This window comes from Hyperolius riggenbachi, chromosome 5, assembly GCF_040937935.1.
Source record: "Hyperolius riggenbachi isolate aHypRig1 chromosome 5, aHypRig1.pri, whole genome shotgun sequence".
Lineage (NCBI taxonomy): Eukaryota > Metazoa > Chordata > Amphibia > Anura > Hyperoliidae > Hyperolius > Hyperolius riggenbachi.
The window spans coordinates 379,277,840-379,303,604 of NC_090650.1; the positions used below are offsets into that span (position 1 = coordinate 379,277,840).

Here is a 25,765-nt window from a genome sequence, read left to right on the forward strand (position 1 = left end):
TAGTCTTGTCATTAACTGTTGCTCAGAGGAGCTCACAATCTAATCCCTACTATAGTCATATGTCCATCTAAAGGTGGCCATACACTTATAGATTTGCAGCAGATCCGACCATCAGATAGATTTCTATCAGATGCCTGTCAAGTCGAATCTGACAGGAATCTATCTGATGTGTGCCACACACTAGGAACAGATTTCAAATAGATTTCAGAATGAAATCTATTGGAAATCGATATAAAGGGGGCCATACACTGACACGATTAGCGGCCGATCGATCGCAAATCGATTGACCAGTCGATCAATTTACGGTCGATTTCGATCGATCTGACATGTTGGAAAATTTAAGGGGCCCATACACTCAGCCGATTTTTGGCTGATCGATCAAAATCGTTTGACCAATTGATCGATTTGCGGACGATTTCGATCGATTTCAATCGATCTGGCAGGCTGGAAAATCTAGGTCGATCTGTTGATATGGCTTATCATTTTGCATTGGCCCTAATGGAAATCTGATGGCAAAAAAATGCCATCAGATCGATTTTCAATAGATTTCATACTGAAGTCTATTGGAAATCTGTTCCTAGTAAAAAAATGTTCCTAAACACATCAGATAGATCAAAAACATATCTGCTGCTAATCTAACGAGTGTATGGCCACCTTTAATGCATTATTGGGCCATTAGATCCAATGTAACTCTATGGGCCATCGTTCTGCTGCCAGCAGCAGATCGACCTAGATTTTCCATCCTGTCAGATAGATCAAATCGATCAAAATCGAACACAAACCGATCGATAGATTTTATAGAATCGATTTCCGAATGGCGGAAATTGACCAGTGTATGGGCCCCTATAGTCTAGGGCAGGCATGGGCAAACTTGGCCCTCCAGCTGTTAAGGAACTACAAATCCCACAATGCATTTGCCTTTATTCGTCATGACTGTGGCTGTCAGACTCCTGCAATGCATTGTTGGACTTGTAGTTCCTCAACAGCTGGAGGGCCAAGTTTGCCCATGCCTGGTCTAGGGCAAATTTGGGGGAAGCCAATTAACTTATTTGTATGTTTTTGGGATGTGTGAGGATACCAGAGTGCCGGGAGGAAACCCACGCAGACATGGGGAGAACATATAAACTCCATGTAGATAGTACTGGGATTTGAACCGGGAATGCAGTGCTACATGGTGACTATGCACAATATCACTGTGTCAGTTAGCTCCTTATAATTAACACAAGCATTTATACTTACCTGGGGCTTCCTCCAGCCCCCTGTAGGCTGTGGGTTCCCTTGGGGTATATCCGGTTCCCTACATTCCTCTGCTGCCCACCTAGACATTTGGTGATTACTGTGCATGCATGGCCCTGGTTTGTCCTCCTGTGGCAAGGAGCTTTCTGTGCCTTTGCAATTAGTTAAGGCTTGTAACTGTGCAGGCACAGAGAGAGCACTCCCTGCCATGGGAGCAAATCTAAGGAGGCGTGGTCAGGGCTGGGCATGTGCAATAGTCTAGTCTACTGTTTTCCTTCTGTTCTGTGCAAGAGTTCAGGTGCACTTTAAGGATAACAGTATTGTCTTTGAAGCTGCAATTGCAAGCCATCTGTTCCTGTAGTTGCGCATCTCCTGACACCAGCAAACAGGGGAGTTGGTCAGTAGAAGAAGCATTTAAAAGCTCAACAGCTTTTAACTTGTGAAGGACAACAATTTTTGTAATGATAATAAAATACTAATAATGCCCTTACAGCCTGAATGCCCAATCTAGTGGCACTGCATGAAGCATTTCTATTGAGTGTTAGAGTATTATTAATAAAAAAAGAGGGCACTTAGGGATACATTAATACACTTATTATTACTGATTTTACCCATCCTCATTTTAATATACTGGAATGTCACCTTAGGATGTGCAGTAAAGACTGTGCCTATAATAGCTGCAGGAGATTTGACCACCTATAAAGAATAGGGTTCTCCATAGAAAGAGCGACTAATGCTGGGAATACACTATAAGCTTTTTCAGCAGATAGATGGTTTGATAAATAATTTCCAACATGTCCGATCTTATTTTCGATCTTTTTTCTGTTCGATTTCTCATAGAAGTGAATGGAAATTGATAAGAACATCTATCGGAAAATTAATCGGACAGTAAATCGACTTCAAAATCTCATCCTGTATTCCCAGCATAACACTGGTTTCCTCCCACATCCCAGAAATGTTGTAGTCCCTTACACACTCCAATGAGTTCTGGGTCACCATGAGCTTGCTTGTAAGTGCCCGTTTCCACTATAGCGTTGCGGAATCGCCGGCGAATCACCGCAGGCAAATCGCATGCGGGTGCGATTCCGCATGCGTTTTTTGCCGCGATTTCGCATAGGTAAGGGTGATGCGATTTTAACCATGTCACTGCCTGTGTGAATTAACATGGGTACCTATGCGAAATCGCATGCGAAATCGCGGCAAAAAACGCATGGGGAAAACGCATGCGATTTCCCTATTAAATACATTGCGTGCGATTCGCCTGCATTCCACACGCAGGCGAATTCTGAGGGCCCTACCCTGCAGATTTTTTCTGCACAGAAAAACGTGCGGGGAAACGCACAAGTGGAAACAGTCTCATCCACTTGCACTGGCTATGCGAATTCGCATGCGGGCACCGCATGCGAATTCGTGATAGTGGAAACGGGCCCTTAGTCTGTACCTCTCGGTGTTACAAGCCATACTCCATAAAGCCAAATTAATCCATGCCATGCACTGATGAGGATCAAACAATCCGAAACAGTCTGTATGCATGTTGGATTATTATGGCTCTGTACAAATTAACAAGCTGACACATCATTGCATTCCAGCGGTTCTGAAGGTGTGTTTAGCTTCTAAGGGTAACAATGGTTAATTTGCATATATTCAGCAGTGATGCACTGGGAGACATCTCAAGCTCACTCCAACCTGGATTATCGCAAATTCTTTTTTGTTTTAAGAAAGCAAAGTTTTGTTTTTCTACATCCCAGGAACATACAGACAAAGTTAATTGGCTCAGTTCCCCTAAATTGGCAGAAGATGTCGGCACCATATAAATGATAAATAATAATAAGATGTGTTATATCTTTCCACAGAGTGCAGTGTTCTCCTCAGGCTCTTTTAGCCGGGCGCTCCACCCGGCTAGTTTTGGTGAGCACCCGGCTGTCATCGGCCTACCTCCTCCTATGTTGTAAGCACAGTTGCTTACAGAAGCACCGGCCCTGCATTCTCTCCTCTCGCCCCACCCGGCTACTTTTTCATGCCACCTGGCTACTATTTCATGCCACCCGGCTGGAAAAAATTTCTGGGGAGAACACTGGAGTGGTCAATGCAAATTCTATGCTTGCACTTACAGTGAACCAAGCACCATTTTAGCTCCCAGGGCATCTCAATAGCACATTTAATATACTGTATATGCCAACAATGTGGTTCATTATTAAAATAAAATAAAAATAAATACATTTTACCTCTACTTTTAACATTTAAAAGTTTAGCAGAGGTCCTTATTATCCTACTTACTCCTACTTCCCAGGCCTGCCCCAGCACAGAAATGTCAGGCAGATAAGGACTGCTGTAAATATTTTATTGCACACATTAGCAAAAAGCTTTTATCAGCAGGGGGCGGAGATATTGGTCACTTTGTTTCAAAGACTTTAGAGAAGCCACAGATGCTATCTTCACACCTTCTTCTGGATAAATAATGGGCAGCTCGAAGGGGAGGGGGGAATATGGCAGCTCCTATAGCTATTTGAAAAAAAAAAGTCGTGCTTGGGTCCCTTTGAAAGGGGCTTCCTTTGATGCTTTGATTCTAAGCACAAATTCACCCAAGCCTTTCCATTATAACTGTAACACAGAAGATGTGGTTTGGAGTATCCATATTGTTGACATCACAATATTACCTGTAATTAACTACACCTCCAATTTTGTGCTGCTAATTGCTAATGCAGGAAAAGGAAATACATGTGCTGTCAGTATCTATGCTGAGTACAGACACCAGACTAAAGAACAGGTACAGTTTATGCCCCGAGTCTGTTTTGGAAATGTATAGAGGTAATTTGAAATGAAGAGTAGCATTAAACCATTTATAACATAGCATTGTCATTGTGCATCCCCTAATCATACTGTATATATAGCCAATCTCCATGACAATAGACAATCCCTTTCTAATAATATTCTATGAGATGTGTGAGGAGAAACACGGGCTGCCCAAAGTCAAAACTTCAGCCTCACAACCCATGTGGCATGTTTTAAAAAGAAACAAAAAAGCCATGCTCCACAGTCCACACATTTTAGCCTGTAACATACACTATAACATGATTTAAACACAGAAACGTGTGGTTAAAGCCCTAGTTCAGCCTCCAATGTTTAACCCTTATGATATAATAAATATACAGAATATAACTGGCTGGCTCCAGTAGCATCTTTTCCTGTTGAGACTCCTCCCACTATCCCATTATCCCTCACAAATGATGTAATCAGAGAGGTGATGGGAGGGAGGGAAAGCCAGTCTTGCCCTGTAACCGCAGAGCACCTTGCCAACCCCATCTTCTGGATGATACAGACTTCCTCCCCAGCACTGCAGCTAATGTACTGTCTCACAATGATCATAATTTGCTGAGCTGCAATGCTGGCACAAAGAGGTAATCTCTCAGCAGCATAGGGAGTAAATGGAAAGTGAGAGCTGCCATCTCCATGCTTGCTGGAGAGATGTCTGGGTCACATGACTTGCTTTCCCAAAGGAAATTTCTCTGAGATGACTGCATCAGATATTACAATTGTGTGAGCAATGACACTCATAGTCACGTTTCTAAGAATGAAAAACACAGGAGGGTGATCCGGGTTTTAATGCAATTAGTGGCTATCATGGCCTCTACAGCTTTCCTCTAAGCACCAGTAAATCAAAGGCATGATGTGAATGGTTGTAATAATGCTGACTTACCACTAATCCGAGGACCAGCGTCCGTACTCTCTCCCCGATTTCTGGAGAAATGTCATTGCCAAACTGCTGTAACGTGGTGAGGAACCTCTTCAGCTTGCTGAGCTGCCGCGCACCGCAGGCCGGAGGCAACTGCTGATTGGCCAGCGACGAAGAGGAGGAAGACGAAGGTCCATTACTAAAGCCATTAGGAGGGGATGGTGCTCCATTTAGTGCCGTCGGCGAATGACTTGTGCCATTTGTTACTGGTGGATAAAGCAAAATATGGCATTGTTACTTCCTTGCAATCATACCGTATTCACTGATTTTTATTCTGCTTTAAAATACTGGCAAGACTGGCAAAATGTTAGCACATGACTCATGCTGTTCATTTTAATTAGGAAAGGCTTACATAAGTAGTTTAGTACTCTGTACCCAGTCTTTGCAAAAGTGCTGTTAAGAGTTGCACATAGGTGATAAGCAGAGCAAACACAAAAGAAAGGAAGAATTTTGATGCAATGAGGGAAATGCTGTGGTTAGTTTACTATCAGTACAGGCGCAGAGCAACAACTAAGGGCCCGTTTCCACTAGAGCGAATCCGCATGCGTTGTCTGCATGTGGATTCGCATAACCAATACAAGTTGATGGCCCTGTTTCCACTTGTCAGTTTTTTGCTGCGTTTTTCTGTGCAGGATTTTTCTGCACGGTAGAGCCTGCAGAATTCGCCTGTGTGTGGAATGCAGGCGAATCGCAGGCAATGTATTTAATAGGGGAAATCGCACATGCGTTTTTTACCGCGATTTCGCAATAAAAATAATGTAAATTGAACCAGGCAGTGACATGGTTAAAATTGCTGATAGCCTGCCTATGCGAAATCGCAGCAAAAAACGCACGCGGAATCGCATCCGCATGCGACTTCGTCAGTGGTGGAATCCCGGCGATTTGCACCGCACTAGTGGAAACGAGCCCTAATACTGGAGGTAACCTTCCATTATAAAATGGGGCTATTCACTTATAGACATTTTAAACACAGTTAAGAACAAGTAAACTAAAACTTTAAATACCTGAATGTGCCAATGATTATCTTTATGCAAACATTCTAATTACCATTGTGCATATAGTTGCACAGACATATCAAGGCTAATGCAGTAACACACTTACACAAAAACAAGTTAATTGGAGCAGAAAGAATCATGCCAAATGATTAAATGTCGTACCAATAAATAACGTAACAATAGACTCCTAATAGGAATTGTATGCAATATTTTCACCAAGGACAAATGAAACACTTTACCTGAAAGTAATATTTAACATGACTTCCACGTGTGTATTATTTGCTTGTTACTGTATTATTTATAAGGTTGTTTCCCATACAGATGTATATCTGCTTTTGTCTTTCTCTGTATTATGTCACGCTGTTGACGCTCCTGCTTTGCAACTGATAAAATATTAAGCCATTGCTTTGAATCAGCTTGAGCAATGCTCATAAACTTGTACTGATTGAGTGAAACAGTAACGCCTAATTACCAGCGACTGAACAGGAAGCAGGCTTTCAGCAGGTAACGGCCAATAAAATGGCTCTGATCCACTATGGCAGGGGTAGGGAACCAATAACTTGGGATCCAGATGTGGCTCTTTTAATGGCTACTTCTGGCTCACATACAAATCAGTAGGGGTTGATTCGCTAAGCTACACTGCCCAAGCAGCGCAGCTTAGTGTGGCAGCGCAAGTAACATTTTCAAAGTAGGCACACTACTGCTGTAGCATGCACTACCAACTTACTCACACTACCTTAAAACGAACAACAGCTGCTCCAATTGTCCCACTCTGGACCCTGTCAGGTCCAGGGGCTTTGTAGAACGATATCACCGCACTTTGATTGGGCCAATAGGCTGCCTGTCACTTGACAGGCAGCCTACTGGGCCAAAGTGTGGGGATCTCATCCTACAAAGTGAATCAGCCCCCAAGTCAGCTAGCTAATTGTACAAGCTGTTAGTCGCTATTTCTCCTGTCTGGCTCTCGTGGAAATTGCTGATGTTGATGATACCCAAGAGAAGCTGAAGACATGTCTGACACTTCCACTGCCTGGTGGATCAACTGTATACACATCAGCATGGCAATAGGGACGGGAGCCCTACTATCCCAGTTTGAAACATATTGTATGGCTCTCATGTAATTACATTTTAAAATATGTGGCGTTTATGGCTCTCTCAGACAAAAAGGTTCCTGGCCCCTGCTCTATGGTATGGAATCCCCTAATGGTATCTGTTGCAAAGATTATTTTTTTTACAGATTTTTGAGGAAGTGGAGGGCATTTAAAAAAAATATTAAATCACAATAACTTCAGTACTGTACTTTTATACTTTTTCTGTACTTTTGTACTATGGAATTCTGGCTGCATCTAGTTACCTATTCAGCAAGGAGTCCTTGGACAAGACTACTTAATGCTGGGTACACACAATGCTATTTCCCATCCGATCGATGGGAATCAGACGATTATTTCTGTCATGTCTGATCTGCTACCACTTGATAACGGGATTGATTTTCCGAAGTTCTCACAGGAAAATCGATCCCATTATTGATTGGGAGCAGTTTGGACATGTACACATGATGCAACTTCCTGTCAGAATACCAATCAATGGGATGGGAAATTGCACTGGGTACCAAGCATAACACTGCAGGGTGGCCTTAGTGGTTGTAGCTCTCAATCGCTTGGAAATGTTGTAAGTCGTGTGGTTTGTAAGTAGTGGATTGTCTGCATTATGTTTTAGTGTAATGTATATTGATCTGGAAGCAGTTAACTTGTACTGTTTATGACGATACCACTACTCCCTCTCGGTTAAAGGGAATCTGAACTGAGTAAAAATATTTAAAATAAACACATGATGTAGCTGCAAATGAATATTACATACTTACCTCGCCGTCAGTTCCTCTCAGAGGCTCACCATTGTTTTCTTACAGTGATCCCTTCCAATTCTGACAATATTTTGTCAGAACTGAAATATACCAGTTGCTGTCAGTTATATATCAGCTGCTGTCAGTTACAACTGAATGTGAAAGGTGATGTCCATGTTTCCCTATGGCTCAAGTAGGTGATATTACAGTTTAACAGTGTGCTGACCAGGAAGCTGTTATGGGGTAATGGCCATTTTCAAAATGGAGGGCAGAGAATTCCCATTGATCACAGTGGACAAACAGGAAGCAGGAGAGGCAAAAGAGGTTGATGAGTAGACTACACGTGAGGTATGTATGACGTGTGTATGGTTATTTTAACTTTTAATTTTCAGTTCAGGTCCCTTTAATGTCTAGCAGCCATTGCAAAGGAGCTGAATGTTTTGAAAACAAAAATTAAAATCACTATACCTAAAATATCTTACCCCTTCATCATTAATGTAGGTGCCTGCCTGAGGCTAATAACGCCACTCAGCATTGGAGACTTGCTTCATGAAGCTATGCTAATTAACTTATTGGTATGCTTTTGGTATGCTGGAGGAATCCGTAGCTGCCTCATAAAGCTCTGAACCAAATAACTCATCTGTATGTTTTTTTTGGGATGTGAGAGGAAGTAACCTACACAAGTGGAGAAAAGCATACAGTCTCCATGCAGATAGGGTCCTGACCCAGATTTAACCTCTTGAGGACTGCAGGGCTAAACCCCCCTAGTGACCAGGCCATTTTTAGTAAAATTGGCCACTGCAGCTTTAAGGCCAAGCTTCAGGGCCGCACAACACAGCACACAAGTGATCCCCCCCCCCTTTTCTCCCCACCAACAGAGCTTTCTGTTGGTGGGGTCTGATCGCTCCCCCCCCCCCCCATGTTTATTTTTTTAATAATAAATATTGTTGTTCGTGGTTTTTTTTTTTTTAAACTGTTTCTTTAAAACCCTTCCCTCCCTCCCTCCCCACAGCCGGCCAATTACGGCGATCGGCTTTCATAGGCTTCTGCCTATGAGAGCCGATCGCTCTCTTGTCCCCCAGGGGGACAGCCGTGTCACACGGCTGTCCCCAGTGCAGCGCTGCTGCCGATCGCAGCGCTGCACAGTGTAAATAGACGGTGATCACGCCGTCTAACAGCCTCCCGAGCCTGAAGGCGGGGCGGAGCTCCGCCCCCCAAGCAGGAGATGTGTGCGCAGCCTGCGCGCGATCTCCTGCAAAACAGAGCCCCAGGACTTTCTGCCAATCGGCGTTAGGCGGTCCTGGGGCTGCCGCCGCGGCCATGCCCATCAGCGTGACGCGGTCGGAAAGTGGTTAAAGCACAAACCCTAGCACTTTTAAAGTGGACCTGAACTCTTGCACAGGACAGAAGGTAAACATAGAGAAATGCACTCTGTATGTAGAGTTTAGCCTGTCCATTTCCCCCTCATCTGCGACTAAGCACCACCGTAATTTGATCTCTCAGCTGTGTCAGCTCAGGAATCTCATCTGCCATTGCAGAGCAGCTAATTTGTAAAAACAGGATGTTAACAATATGTCTGCTTCCATGAAAGCAGGAAGTAGACACAAGGCAGATGTATTGCAGGATGTGTATCAGCTGTAACAAAGAAATTATTTTCTTTGAAGGTTATTGTGCTGTTGCGTATTTTTTAGAGCAGGGAGGAAGTTCTAAGTTCAGGTCCACTTTAAGTCAAACTGCTTAGCGCCTTCTCAGATGCCAGGACTTGGAAGATAAGCTGCTGAAATGCTGAAAAAATCTTCTTTACCCTTATTATTATTATTATCAATTATTGGGATACATCTATGCCACTGCGCTGCCCATCTACCATATTATTTACCTACATACATGAAAAATTGGATATTTTCTGTATACATTAGTGGTTTCTTATATACTGGTATTTTTATGGTGTCCATACAGGGTTCAATTATTTTGGTTAGATAATTTCCGTTACACTGAAAAAAAATTGCATAGGTTTTTTTAGGTACCATACACTAACGTTCGATTTGTCAGAAAGTCCGGAAAAAATTGATCGAATATAAAGATTTTTCCAAAATGTCTGATTGGAATTTTATCGAAAAAAAATGGGATAACCGTTTGTTTTTCTTGATCTAAAAGAAAAAAAAGATTATTTTCGACTTTGATAGTTTTGCTCAACTAAATGGGTAAATCGAATGTTTTTTTTATCGCACCGTGTGAGGGGGCCATAAGTGAAATGTCTAGCATTTATATTTATTATGACTAATAGAGAATCCAAAATTTCTCTTTTTAATTTACTGGTACAAAAAAAAAAGTCCCAGGGATATAACTATATGTCAGTCAGTGTAAATGTTTCTAATTGTTGTCCCAGTGCCATTCCTTCCATACATATGTGTATGAGCAGATGTAAATGCTCTCCCATATGGCGGCCCTCTCCTAGATCTACTCCAGACCTCCAGCAAGGCATTAGACTGTATAATGTTTCTGGGAGAATAGCCGAGTGTCACAGCACACAATTCATCGCTTTCCAATTCATGAGCTTTGATTGGCCATTTCAGTGGCATTAAACCAGCAGGATACATTCTACTGAATGTCCCATTCAAGTGTCTTTCATAAAACGCCTATTTATTCACAGCAAAAACCATTTGCACAATTTATCCTAAATATAGCAATCATGTTTACGGGACAAACCGATGGCGATACCAAATTGGTGGGGTAGTTACTGTCCCGTACTTTAGCAATTTGTACGATGATGTCACTGGTAGAGCGGTTACGGGCTCGTTGGTACACAAAGCTGTTTCTCTACATGCGGGTCAGCGGTGGACTACAGAGGAAGATAGCTGCTATTCTGTGTATGCTTTTCATGGGAAAACACTGCATAATTTTTTTGAAGCCATTACATGAAAAATGGTAGAACGGTTGACCAGGAAAGGCACTTTTGAATAATATTTGCAAGCCGCCAGCATGTTCCAAAGAGGAAATTGTGCATAAGTGTCAAAATATACGGAAAAAAATGAGATGCTTTGTGCGCTTCCGCAGAAGTGACGGTGGAGTGCAAATCACCTATGTGCCCATCTCTAGTCAGACTTTTTGATGAGAAGCCAGTAGGGTTAGAGACGGCATCATGGTTAGGTGAAGCCTACCCAAACATTGTGCGTGCCTCCCTGAGGAGAACACAGCAAAGTGACTAAGGCCTCTATCAGACGGAAGGCTGAACTGAGCGCTTATTGGGCAGTTTAGCCTCCTGTCTGTCGGCAATAAATCTTTTCTGCCACAATAAAAAGCAAAGCTGACACGAAAATAAACGTATGAATTGTAAGTGTAGTACAGCTAAGAAATAGAACATAAGTCGCATAGAAAAGAGTCTCATATTGTGTTCCAGTACAGGAAGAGTTAAAAAAAACCCTTCAATTGTTATCTATTGCAAAAGAGCTTCTTTGAGCTCTCCAACCGACTAAGTTGGATACAGTCCTGTTTTCTGAAGTACTTAAATAACAAGGAAACAGTAAGAGGCAGCTTGGGATAAGGTTTTACTGCAGGAAAGTTCTAAGGGTCATTATTTCTGCTTTGTTTTATAGTTTAAAAAACAGAGTGTGCTTTTAAAACTGCAATTGTGACAGAACGATGCAATGTTATTAAAAAAAAAAGCTATATAACTGAAAATAAAAATTAGACCATTTTCTTTGCTCCTAATGTTCTATTCCTTATCTGTACTACACAGACAATTCATTATATCATAAGGTTTTTTGTTTGCTTAAAGAGAATCTGTATTGTTAAAATCGCACAAAAGTAAACATACCAGTGCGTTAGGGGACGTCTCCTATTCCCCTCTGTCACAATTTCGCTGCTCCTCGCCGCATTAAAAGTGGTCAAAAACAGTTTTAAAAAGTTTGTTTATAAACAAACAAAATGGCCACCAAAACAGGAAGTAGGTTGATGTACAGTATGTCCACACATAGAAAATACATCCATACACAAGCAGGCTGTATACAGCCTTCCTTTTGAATCTCAAGAGATCATTGTGTGTTTCTTTCCCCCTGCAGTTCTCATGCACTGAAGTTTCAGGCTGCTCTTTTCTTCCTGCAAACAGCTCTGCCCTTGTCTGTAATTCCTCAGTATGTGAAAGCCCAGCCAGCTCAGAGGACGATTTATCCAGCTTGTAAAAGATAAGAGAGAAGAGAGAAGCTGCCCTAATCTAAATAATACACAGGATGTGTGCATAGAGGGGCCTGGAAGGGGGAGTTCATAGCAGAACCACAACACTGAAGAACTTGGCAGCCTTCCAGACACAGGCCGACAAGTCTGACAGGGGAAAGATACATTGATTTATTACAGAGACTGTGATAGGAGAAAGTGCTGCAGTAAGCCAGAACACATTATAATAGCTTTTGGAACTTGTAGGATGATAAAAAACAGGATGCAATTTTTGTTACGGAGTCTCTTTAAGGTTTACTTTAAAGTACACCTAAAGTAAGAAGCATATGGCGTCAGAAATAGGCCAACCTGGATAGTTTAGTTCAGGTTTGCCTCAAGCTCGCTATACATATAGCATTACTTACGTGTTGTGGGTGTGAAAGAGCTGGTTCTTGGGGCTCCCTGTGTGGTTGGGGGAGGAGGCATTGTGGGAGGTGTCAGCCTGGATTGCGTCTTCACATCCACAGGTGAGTCTGGCATCGTGGAGCGCTTCTCAGTACGATCTGAAGGAAAAGATAACACCTGTCACTATCGGAAGCAGTAATAATCAATAGAATACAAATTAAGCAGTAAAATCGATGTTTTTGTTTAGTAAACACAACATAACTTTTATTTTTAATTGTTACTGAAAAAGAATGCCCAGACATATTAGTGGCTCCAGGTGTTTGGCTTCTCCTTGCTTTGGCACCAATAGTCTGGCTTCCACTGGCTGTGGCTCCAGTAGTTTGGCCCCCATTGGTTTTGGCTCCAGTAGTTTGGCCCCCATTGGTTTTGGCTCCAGTGCTTTGGCCCCACTGGTTTTAGCTCCAGTAGTTTGGCCCCCACTATTTTTGGCCTCTACTAACTTTGGCTCCAATAGTTTGGACCACTCTACTCTTTGCACTAGTAGTTTGGACTAGAGCCAAAAGCCCAATCCACCTGTCCTCAGCTGGTAATCTTCTCAGGTGCCCAATCTACCATTCCTCAGCTGGTAACCTTCTCAGGTGCCCAATCTACCATTCCCCAGCTGGTAACCTTCTCAGGTGCCCAATTCAGTTTTCCTCCGCTAATGATCTACTCAAGCGCCCAATTCAGCACTCCCAAGCTAATAACCTTCTTAGGAACCAAATTCACCATCAATAAGATGCAAATAATTCTGGCTTGCATGCACATTTAACGCAAACTATGCAGAACAGAAATGGACCATACCAAATCAACAGGAAGTTCATCGGATTGGTTCAATTCCAAGCTGCATTCCACTTTGCATTAAATCTATATGCAAGTTGCAATTATTTACATCTCACCGATCACCCATCCACCACCTCACCACTAATGTCAAGTGCTGCACGACGACGACCAAATCACTGGAGCAATAACCACCTAGTTTGCCAACAAAGACCTTATCTGAGATCGTATCCCTTTTTTTTTTGAATGATTAGTCATAGATTTTTTTGGGGGGGAGGGGGGGGGGGGAGAGGGAGGTTTGGAATAAATTCGGTGAACACAGATGCTTCTCAAAAGGCAGCAATAACAGCAGCTGAATTCAAAGTATGGAAGTAAAAGAATAGAATGAAAAGGCAGCCTGGTAATGAATCCCCATATGACAGCTCCAACAAACGTAAACCTGATGCTCTGTTCCACAGGTGAGCTGTTGGCAGCGATGCACTTCCTCCCAGGCTCCCCTTGTCAGCAGCACCTGCTGCCCTCTCGGCTGCCTTTTGTTGTGATGCCGAGAGACACACTCCGCCCGTGCAATGCTGCGAGTCTCCTGGCCCTATCTCCCACCCTATTCTCTCTCTCTTGTTTTATTCCAAAGCAACAATAGATAAATACCATATGTCACATAGTAAAAAGCTTTTTCTTTGTTTACACAGCAGCGGATTGTTTATACTTGTTCATTAGGGGGGAAAATGCACAAATAGTCCAGTTGATGCTGCAGCTTAAAAAGAAAAAGATTACAGGTGTATTCCAATTACTGTAAATATTGCAAGCTGGTGTAATTCACAGTCTGCGGTTCCTGTGTGACAACGTGAGAGCCAGACGTGTTATTAGTGCTAGGAGAGCTTCCGCTTGAATATGGAGGGGTGGGGAAAGAAATTACAAGAGGAAGGGAGACGGTAAAAAAGTCGCAATGTTTTTTATATTCCCAGAAAAAGCAAAATAAAAAAAAGCCGGTTTACCGGGCGCAACATTTTAAGCATTGCAATAAAGCTTTATTGTCGAAATCCCTGGAATTAAAGATGATTTCACCACACAACCTACGGCCACTGCAGTGTTCTCCCCAGAATTTTTTTCCAGCCGGGTGGCATGAAATAGTAGCCGGGTGGCATGAAAAAGCAGCCGGGTGGGACGAGATGAAAATGCAGGGCAACTCTGCTTACAGCATAGGAGGAGGTCAGGAGGTGAGCCGATGACAGCCGGGTGGTCACCAAATCTAGCCGGGTGGAGCACCCGGCTAAAAGAGCCTGGGGAGAACACTGAGTTCTATACATATAATAAAAGGAAAGCTCCCGCTCATCCAGGTGTTCCAGCCCCCAAAAAGACAGTAATGTAGATATAATCACAGAGAAAGAACCAATAGCTGCAACACCAAGTAATGACTCAATATTTATTTATTGAACAAATATAATTTAAATAGTAATCAAGAGAATAGAAGAAAGCACCATGACACAATTATCAAATTTAATATAGATATATCACCAGCAATTTATTGTTAAAGAGGATCTCAATTCCCATTTTTTTTGTGTACGCCCCTATTTTTATGCTGATTAGGTAGTATTATTTTTAGACTATATTCTGCATCCTTCCTAAACTGTATCCACCAGTCTAATCTAATTATTCCCCATCCTAAACTGAAGGTGCCTTCTGTTCAGTAGTGATGGTCGTGTCTAGGAGAGCTCATGAAGAAGCAAGTGATCAGTTTGGTCAGGTGATAGATATTAAGTCTCTGATTTGCTAGTCATGATCATGTGCTAAAGCAGGATGTGATCACAGCAAATAAGAGCTTTGCAAATTGATCAGCTGATCAAACAAATCAGATGCTTCTCTGTGAGTTCACTACTGTTAAGCTTGTTTTTATAGGCGTTACTGAGTCAGCTGCTGTTACTGTTTAGCTTTAAGCCGCATCTACACGGGTAGATGCGGCCGCGATGCTCCTTATCAATCGAGCCGCTGATGCGGCTCGATTGATAAGATCTGACAGGACGGATCTCCGCACCGCTGATTCCCTGCTCGATCCCCGCGAGGGGACAATGGCAGGGAATCGTGCGGGAGATAAGCGGCGCCGGCGGGGACGAGCGGGGAATCAAATGCGGCGCACGCGCGGCGAGCGGGGACGCAGCGGGCACGCGGAAGAGGCGATCCGGCGGCTAATCGAGCCGCCGGATCGCTACAATGTCCCATGGTGTAGATGGGGCTTTAGAGAAGTAAAAAGTGATACTGTCTGTAGCCTCTACTGATGTAAATTTCTCAGCATGCATCTTGTTGAGCACAATCTTGTGGGAATAATCACATGGTTAGAAACCTAGCCAGACTTTTTTTTCTTCCTCACTTCCTGTGAGATCATTTCAAATTTACAACATTCTCATCGCCACAGGAATTTGGCATCACTGGAGACATTTGTATCAGTGACTACTGTGCAAAGTCGGATTTACCTACCCTTAGGCCTTGTTTCCACAATTGCACTGCGCACAACATAGGTGGCCTTCACACCGCACAACACAGCGATGCTACACGATTCTCTCCCATTTGTCATGAATGGAATCTTACCATGAATGTGCTGCAATGCATACAACCATGCACGGCGACCCTACGCTGAAGAGCAACGCATGGAAGGGAACATCAGAAAGTGCGTTCCATGCATTTTCTGATGTCCTTGCAGATCACATCAATACCCATTGCCAAAAACACAGCTGAAATCACAAAGGTGGAAATTATTCCATCTAGCTTCCTGTTGTGTCTCTAGAACAGGAAATTAGGTTCTAGCCTTAAATTCTCTATTCAAAGTGTAAAGTGTACCTGCGGCAATTATTAAACACTAGACATCAAAGTAGAAAAAAATTGCTAAAAAATAAAGTGAGAAAAGTAGTCTCAGATTTCATTTAATTCTCAATAATTATTTTTGCTATACTCTGAAGAAGGTGTTGTACAGATAAGGTGAGGAGATGAAAGAACATGAAAAGTCAAGGTCTCCTGCGCTGGTTGGCTAATTACTCATGCAGGAGGGCTGGAAGTTCTTGGCAGTGCATACTCCAGAGAGAATACACATTCTGGGCTTGCAAAGAAAGTCAATTTGAGCTTAAAGCCAATTCACAGGAAGTTCATAGCTGGCAGCAAACTGAAATGGAAAGACAATTATAAGAACCCCGAATTACAAATAAAACTCATGTGGCACCTATCTAAATGTACAGCATTGTTTGAAACCAAAAGTAGAATTTTATAACTTTCAAAGTTTACAAGTTTGAAGCGCAAGAAAATGTATTAGTCATTGCCCAATCCAATGATGCTTTATAAGGCTCATCTTACAGGGGTTATTCTACTTTAGCACAAACATCTACATTATATACTGTACTTCATTACTATACAAGTCATTTTGTAACAGAATACCATTTATTATGATGTTTTAACTTCAGTCTTCAGCTGCTATCAGTTTTTTGGGAGACTATCGCTAGAAACGATGAAAAACAGTGACTAGGCCATAAAAATACTAAGAATGTTCTCCTCTCTGTGGGCCTGAAGCACTTAAAAAGGAGCCAGAGACTCCGTAACAAAAATTGCATCCTGTTTTTTATCATCCTACAAGTTCCAAAAGCTATTCTAATGTGTTCTGGCTTACTGCAGCACGTTCTACTATCACCATCTCTGTAATAAATCAACTTATCTCTCTCTTGTCAGACTTGTCAGCCTGTGTCTGGAAGGCTGCCAAGTTCTTCAGTGTTGTGGTTCTGTGATGCATCTCCCCCCTCCAGGCCCCTCTCTGCACACTGCCTGTGTATTATTTAGATTAGGGCAGCTTCTCTCTTCTCTCTTATCTTTTACAAGCTGGATAAATCCTCCTCTGAGCTGGCTGGGCTTTCACATACTGAGGAATTGCATACAGGCAGAGCTGTCTGCACTCTATAGCTGCAAGATAGCTGCAGGGGGAAAGAAACACACAAATGATCTCTTGAGATTAAAAAGGAAGGGTGTATACAGCCTGCTTGTGTATGGATGTATTTTCTATGTGTGGACATACTGTACATCAATCTACTTCCTGTTTTGGTGGCCATTTTGTTTGTTTGTAAACAAACTTTTTAAAACTGTTTTTAACCACTTTCAATGCGGCGAGGAGCGGCGAAATTGTGACAGAGGGTAATAGGAGATGTCCCCTAACGCACTGGTATGTTTACTTTTGTGCGATTTTAACAATACAGATTCTCTTTAACCAAGGATTGAACTTAATTCCATACAATGGCTGATACCCCCTTTCCCACGAGTAATCTTTACCTTTTCTCGAATAGATCATCAGGGGGATCTGCATGGCTGATATTGTGGTGAAACCCCTCCCACAGTATGATGTCATAACCTTGGTCCTGACAGTTTGCTGTCTGTGAACCTCACTGCATTGTGGGAAATAACAGCTGTTTCCAACTGCCAAGCAAGCAATAGCTCTCTCTGCGCATAGAACTCTCAGTAACAAACATTCCTTACAGATCACCCGACAGAACTAAAGATGTCACCACCAGTGATACATTTTAGAATGTAAATCGGGGAGGAAAGATTTTACAATGGGCAAACACTGACTAAATAATATAAAAATTAATATTGTAAAAAATGAGCAATTTCATTAATTATATTATTTTCACTACAGATCCTCTTTAATTGCGGTAATATTGCCGTGCACAAAAAGCACATGGCAATATTACCCTGGCTTCCGTCAGCAAGTACCAAAAGTAACGCTACTAGTGCAACCCATGGTGCTTGAGTAGCGCGACCGTTGCTATGGTACTGCACATGACTAACAGTAAATCTTGTTAGTAACGCAGATTACGGTAGCAATGGTACTACACTGTACTGTATAAAGTAAAAATGTAATCAAACTTTTACTATGAGTAACAGAATCATTGCTATCTGTTGGCTTACCCAAAACCGTGTGTGTGTGTGTGTGTGTGTGTGTGTGTGTGTGTGTTGTGTGTGTGTGTGAGAGTGTGTGTCTGGTTGTGAGAGTGTGTGTGTGTGTGTGAGTGAGAGTGTGTGTGTGAGAGTGTGTGTGTGTGTGTCTGTGTGTGTGAGAGTGTGTGTGTGTGTGAGAGAGTGTGTGTCTGTGTGTGTGTGAGTGTGTGTGTGTGTGTGTGTGTGTGTGTGTGAGAGTGTGTGTGTGAGAGTGTGTGTGTGTGTGTCTGTGTGTGTGAGAGTGTGTGTGTGTGTGAGAGAGTGTGTGTCTGTGTGTGTGTGAGTGTGAGTGTGTGTGTGTGTGTGTGTGTGTGTGTGTGTGTGCGCTTGTGCATGCATCTTTAACGAGGTACTTATCCAATGACGGTTGCTTTTGCCTACTTTTGAGAATTTCATGGAAATGTGACATTGTACACACAGTACCTTCAGTCAGAAGTATCACTAAGTACAATCAAAGAAAGAAGAACCACAGGCTCAGTTGTGATGACGTGACGTATGTTTACATCGTGTGCTTGTATATCAAAGTGTTGCTTGCTCATGAAGTCAAAATTTTATACTAATGTTTTATTGTCGCTCTTAAGCCAAGTTACTTGCAATTCAAGGTTTTTCTGCCAAATGTTTAAAGTGGACCTGAACTCTTGCACAGGACAGAAAGAAAACATAGAGAAATGTACCCTGTATATATTTTGAGTTTAGCATAATTCGCCCTCATCTGTGAACAACTGTAATTTAATCTCCCTGTGTCAGCTGGCTGACTCGGCAGAGCAGCTAATTTGTAAACAGGATGTTAGCCCTATGTCTTCTTTCGTGAAAGCAGTAAGTAGATACGCTGCAGATTTATTGCATGATTTGCATCAGCCGTAACAAAGAAGTTTGTTTACTTTAAAGGGGAACTGAAGAGAGAGCTATATGGAGGCTTTCATGCTTATTTCCTTTTAATCAATACCAGTTGCCCGGCAGCCCTGCTGGTCTGTTTCTCTGCAGTAGTATCTGAATAAAACCAGAAACAAGCATGCAGCCAGTCTTGTCAGATCAGACTTTACAGTCTGAACCACTGAAACACCTGATCTGCTGTATGCTTGTTCAGGGGCTATGGCTAATAGTATTAGACGCAGAGGATCAGCAGGGCTGCCAGGCAACTGGTATTGTCTAAAAGGAAATAAACAGGACAGCCTCCATATACCTCTCTCTTCAGTTCCCCTTTAAAGATTATTATGCGTTTGCTTACCTTTTAGAGCAGCAAGGACGTTCTGTGTTCAGGCCTGCTTTAAACCTGCCATCTCTTTAGCGCACTGGCTTCCCAGACTGTAGGTGGCTTCTGCCTTTTTTTGCTTTCTCCCATTAGACACAATTGTCTGCCTCTGATCCTATTGCTAAGGTGCATGGGAGGGAGATACAGAGCACCAGGCTGCTGAACTGCCTCATTGGTGAATGCTTTTATGCTTGTGACACCCGCGGACCTGACACACATTCACATCTATCGAGGCTCTGTCAAGGCTACAACTCAATGAGGTTTTGGCTGTTTTTTCCCCTTTTGTTTTCTATCACAATAGTTTTATTTTCTAAAAGCAGACATTGGCAGGATAGCAAATGATGTGTGGCAATCCCGAGCACAAGATCTGTCTGTGGCCATTTCAATCCATCTGGCCAGACTGCCTTCTAGTCTAGAAGCCTAGTGGTTTTCCAGGGACAAGAGAGGAAACTACAAGGCCTTCTCGGTTGTTTAGCTCATTCTTCGTGGGTCAAGTTGGTTCAAATGAATAAACACTGGCGTCATCATCTGGAATCATTAGCTAAAGGATCTCAGAAGTGGGCTGAGATTATGTCTAACACCTGTGTACTAGATTTTCCCAGCGAGCTATTAAACTAGAAGCAACCCCGGCCCTCAGCTGCACAGAGGAGAAATGTGCGGCTTGTGATGAAGATGGTGGAACGGAGCCAAAAGACAACTCATTTAAATAGGCATGAGCTGATAATAGACAACAAACGGCAGAACTTTGTAAACATGCTCCTGAACAAGCTCTGCTAGAGTAAGAAAAGCCTTTATAGTAAAAACGAGACATGAAAAAAAAATTGTATATGTTTCCTCTGATTTTATTTCTTTTTATTTTACACCAGATGAGCAATTTGTTTCCTCACCTGCTCATTCTCGGTATAGATGTGGGTGGTCGCGCGTAAAGTGTTAGCATATTTATACAAAAAGGTGCATAAAGAAGGTTTTCTTACTTGTCTGGGCTTTAATAGGTCCCTAATCTACTGCAACACATTTCGGCTGTAATAAAGCAGCCCCTTAAATTGCTCCATTATCGTTTAGGTCAGGGTGTAATATTTCCCTTGTTCTTCATTCTACTGACGCCGTCTAGGTGGAGGGACTGTGTGCGCAGACAGCAGGCAGACTCTGCATCTGCTTTATGCTGGGAGTGGGGCGGGGTACTTGCTAAATCAAGATGATCAATGGGATGTTAGTTGACCTAATTCCAAGATGCATAATATTTGCATTAATATCCAAAACATTAGTATCTCAGTTGCTATCTCTATTGCTGAGCTCTGTCTCACAGGGAACCAACCACAGCTTCCAAGCTACTCAGCTGCCATCAACTCTGCAGACAAGTCACTTGGTTGTGTACTGTCTCAATGGAAAAGGGAGAATGGACCACAGCGTGGTATCCGATGGTGTGGTTTCTGGTGGGCAGGGTAAACAGAGGAACACACTTGCCCATTACTGTTTTTTTTTTTATCTGATGTGTCTAGTTCTGTGCAGTACATTTTTGTGTATGAAGCTTAACAGTGCCTCAGAGGGAGGATCTCAATATCAGGGAGGAGGAACTCAATCCCAGTAAAGTAAGGGAAGGAGGAACTCAATCCCAGTAAAGTAAGGGAAGGAGGAACTCAACTCCAGTAAAGTAAGGGGGGGAAGAAGAACTCAATCCCAGTAAAGTAAGGGGAGGAGAAACTCAATCCCAGTAAAGTAAGGGAAGGAGGAACTCAGCTCCAGTGAAGTAAGGGGGGGGGGGGGGGGAAGAACTCAATCCCAGTAAAGTAAGGGGAGGAGAAACTCAATCCCAGTAAAGTAAGGGAAGGAGGAACTCAGCTCCAGTGAAGTAAGGGGGGTGGGGAAGAAGAACTCAATCCCAGTAAAGTAAGGGGAGGAGAAACTTAATCCTAGTAAAGTAAGGGGAGGAGGAATTTAAACTCTGTAAAGGGGAGGAGGAACTCAAACTCTATAAAGGGGAGGAGGAACTCAAACCCAGTAAAGTAAGGGGAGGAGAAACTCAATCCCAGTAAAGGGAAAGAGTAACTCAATCCCAGTACAGTAAGGGGGGGAGGGAAGAACTCAATAACAGTAAAGTAAAGGAAGGAGGAACTCAATCCCAGTAAAGCTGCACCCTTTCGAGGTTTGAGGGGGAGGTGGGCAGCACTCATCCACAACGCTCATAGTAGGAACTTAAAAGTTACACATTTAGGGAAACAGGGCCTAAAGAATAACATAATAAGGAAACTGGATAATAAGTACACCACACAATAAGGAAACTGCAGATACAAAATGACAATCACTCAAACCAATTGATTTAAGCAAAGGGAACTAATGAAATATTCAAAAAGGTTGAATTATAGTGGGCTCTGGGCGTACATTTCACCCTTCTCATATCCTATAGAAAATAATACTGTAACCTGCCATACATGACTTTATCTGCATTTATCAAGATGGAATTGTAGATCATCCTGCCCCCTGTAACACCTAAAGCAGAGTTTCTCAAAACTGTCCTCATGACTCCCCAACGGTGCATGTTTTGCAGGCAACCTCACCTATGCACAAGTGGGGTAATTAGTGTCTCAGCTACATGGAAACCTCCTAGCTGGATAAAATAAGATCAGAGACACTAATTACCCCACCTGTGCATAGGTGAGGTTGCCTGCAAAATATCTACCGTTGGGGAGTCCCAAGGACAGGTTTGAGAAACATTGACCTAAAGCTAACCCTTGGTAAACCTCCGGGGTGCCCAAAATCTTAGTGAAATCCCAGTAAAAATATTAAATCCTAGTCAATCACTAAACACCACTAAATCCAACGGGATCTCTGAAAATCTTAGAGAGTGTCTATCAAAAGTACAACTTCAGAAATTGGTACTGACGTCGATAAAGATCAGCTGATCTACAACGTTTTACTCTGACACTGTGACACTCGTGCTGTGCCAAAATGGTTCTGCAAACTTCCGATCTGTGACACAAACAGATGCAAACATTTGAAGTGGATTTGAACGCTTCATATTTGTGCGCAGACCTGTTTCTGGGGGGAGATTTATGAATCAGGTTGTTGAGTACTATACTGCCTTTGGTTTTGATATGTCTGACAAATTACCCCCTGTTTTAATCTCAGAGTTTAATGTAGCACTTTATGTGCAGAGGAAACAAACACCTTCATGCCTGGCCGAACATATTGTTTTTGGGAGATATCGTTTGCATGGGTTACCTCCATGGGATCCGGTTTCCTTCCGGAAGACAAACACATACTGGTAGGCTCACTGGCATACGTCCAACCTGGCCCTATGCTGAATATGTGCTTGTAGGAGTATGGCAGGTGCATTAGACTGATAGCTCCTCTGAAATATAGATCACAGTGTGTGGTTGTAGCTATTAAGCAACTGTGTAGAATGTCTGATGCTACTGTGAAGGTAATGTTACTATGTACAATGTCTGAAGTTTCTGAATTAATCATCTTATTTACTCACACGACAGACAGATGACAGAGAAAATTAAGCTCTTCTGTTTAAAGCGGACCTGACCTCCGAACTTCATCCCTGCTGTAAAATATAAGCAACAGCATAAAACCCTTTCTACATCTTCAAGTTTTGAAGAGAACCTAACTAGTTAGTATTCCCCCTTTTCAGCTCAAGGGTTTTGTATCTGATCCTCACCAAAACAGTTTGTATGTTCCTCCCTAGTCTGGGTGGGTTTCTTTTGGGTGCACCAGCCTCCACTCATGACTCCAAGCCATGCTGGAAGGCTAACTGGCTTCCTCCAAAGCTAAGAGTGTGGTGCACAGCACTGTGGACTCGGAGTCAAGGAGTTGGAGTCGGAACAATTTTGAGTACGGTACCTGGAGTCGGTGGTTTCATAAACTGAGGAGTCGGGAGTATTTTTGTACTTACTCCATAGCCCTGCAAGGATTGTGGAGTCGGTGTCGAGCAATTTTGGGCACCTGAAGTCGGTGGTTTCATAAACTGAGGAATTGGATGATTGTTGTACCGACTACACAGCCCTGGTGGTGCAGTCATTAGTTGGCAATCCTTCAGCGTGATTAGTTCAGTGTTCACATAAGGTGCTTTGTTAAAGAAGCTATGTCCTTACAAGTGCATAGAATGAAAAAAAAAAAAAGAATCAATGAGAGTGAAACGTGAATAAGTCCACCTTGGCCAGTAGACTTCTCGCATCTGCACTTTCACGGTTTCCCCTGCAGCTCACCTCAACCAACCTTTGCATCGTTGTCAGGCACGGAATACATTTCTTTTAGCTCAGTCTGCTTCAGAGCGAAGGCGACAATTAATGCACACCATCTAAATAAACCCAAGTATTTCTCTCCTGCCAAGGAAATACAGATAGGAGGACATTTGCCAGAGCGTGTGTACAGATAGCAGTGAGAGCGCGCGGCTCCATCTGGATTGCATTCTGCTAACACTCACTCTGAACTAGAGCAAGGAGACTGCCCAGGGAACCAGATTTGAAACATGTGGGACCAGTAAAGGGAGGAGGAGGGGAGGGTTAATTTCAGCAAAGAGATTTCTGAACAGAAATAAGGCACAATGTGTATCCTCTAATTTGACTATTTACAACAAAACATCATTCTGTCATTTGGATACGGCCCAGCTAATCTGTTTTCACTTAAAGAATTATCCAGTAAAAGGCTCTTGTTTGGAGTAAAAAAGACGTATTTGCCAAAGAAACAAGATGGCAGCCTGGTGGTGGTATAATGGATAAACCCTGCTTTGCTACTTGGCTGTCGGCTGGATGCGGAGTCGCTAATCTGTTTTCTGTAAAAGAACGATGCAATAAAGGGGCCACTGCTAAGAAGAAAAGACCTATCTGCCAAAGAGACAAGATGGCCGAACAGCGGTAAGAGTGGCTCGCGCCAGCTTCTCCCACATGCTGCCACTGGAAAGCTGGTGCCCCTTATACATTTATGGATGGCGTTTGCTTTTCACTAAAGGCCCCCCTGCCTTCCTGTACACTAAGGTTCCAGGCACGCTGCTTTTACGACACAATTAAGTAACGCATTTGAATATGTTTTCTGTGCTGTACGCGGGCTTTTGTTGGATTTTTGGGGTTGACGGAAGAAAGAACTGGCAAGGTTTATGTTAGGCTTTTTTGCTAAGGAACTTGGCTGTCAGTCAAGATCTAGCTTAGTGTGGAGACTCGATTCTGACCAACCAAGACCGAAACCCAAAGGTCATTGAATGAGCGCCAGAGCGATACCATCTGCTCCTTGTTTCACATTTGCGGCAATCACTTCATGATGGAGATGCATGCTGATACAACAGGTCAGGCCTAATCCTCCTACTCTCATACAAGCCTCTGGTGAAGGAGATTTGGAAGTAAATTTAGGAAATATGTCCTAGGAATGCGGAGATCTGTGGCATTTGTTTTGGATTATATTAAAAAACATAGAAACTGAAGAACAGAGATGTCGTAGTCAAAGGGACAAACCAATTCTATGATCACAGCTGGAGTAACACTACTGCCCTATGTGGCTAAAGTAAAAACTACAGAATGGGATTTAAAGCGGACCTGAACTCAGAACTTCCTCTCTGCTATAAAAGATACGCAACAACACAATAACCTTTAAAGAAAAACATTTTTGTTACAGCTGATACAAGATCCTAAAATACAGCAGCAGAGTTTCTACTTCCTGATTCATGGAAGCAGACATATTGTTTACAGCCTGTGCTTTCAAATAGGCTTATCTGCTTATCTGCCATAGGCAGTCATATGACACTGGGGGAGATCAACTTACAACCATGGCCGGATTTCAGGCAAGGCCACATAGGCCATGGCCTAGGGCACCAGGAAAACTAGGGGCGGGCTGTGAGCAGCAGGGTGGTATTAGCAGTTAGCCTGGCAAACATTCATCCTGCTACACAGAGTTTGCACATAGCGGTGTGTGGCTACTAACAGCTGGATCTGGCACATGGGGGAGGAAGGGGCAGCGAACAGACACTTACAGTGATCTCTGACCTGCTTTCACTCACCAAATGTGTTGCCTGCCATGAAGCTTACAAGCTTACAAATGTGTTGCCTGCCAAGAAGCTTACAATCTATTCCCTGCCATCATGTCACTAACTGTCCTCAGAGAAGCTTATAATGTAATCCTTGCCATCACTTCACTAACTGTCATCAGAGGAGGCTACAATCTAATCTCTGCCGTGTTGCAGGGGGGGGGGGGGGGGGAAGCTGGTGAAAGTGGGCCTTGGGCGGTAAAAAGTACAAATCCGGCCCTGCTTACAACCAGTTATTAGACACAAATGAGGGGGAATTACACAGGCTAAACTCTTTAAATACATACAGGGCGTATTTCTGTTATGGTTTCCTTGTGTCCTGTGCAAGAGTTCAGATCCACTTTAATGGAAA

At 42.9% G+C, this 25,765-nt stretch overlaps 1 protein-coding gene across 8 annotated transcripts in view; it reads right to left on the minus strand.

The window, feature by feature from the left end:
• Positions 1-25,765, minus strand: part of RUNX1T1 (RUNX1 partner transcriptional co-repressor 1) — a 205,417-nt gene that overhangs the window by 58,444 nt on the left and 121,208 nt on the right. For all 8 annotated transcript variants that reach the window (XM_068237633.1, XM_068237639.1, XM_068237636.1 and 5 more), the window contains exons 2-3: positions 12,379-12,516; positions 4,934-5,175 (exon numbers count right to left, since the gene is read on the minus strand). In XM_068237633.1, coding sequence (XP_068093734.1) covers positions 4,934-5,175; positions 12,379-12,516 — 380 coding nt within the window. The remainder of the gene's footprint in view (positions 1-4,933; positions 5,176-12,378; positions 12,517-25,765) is intronic.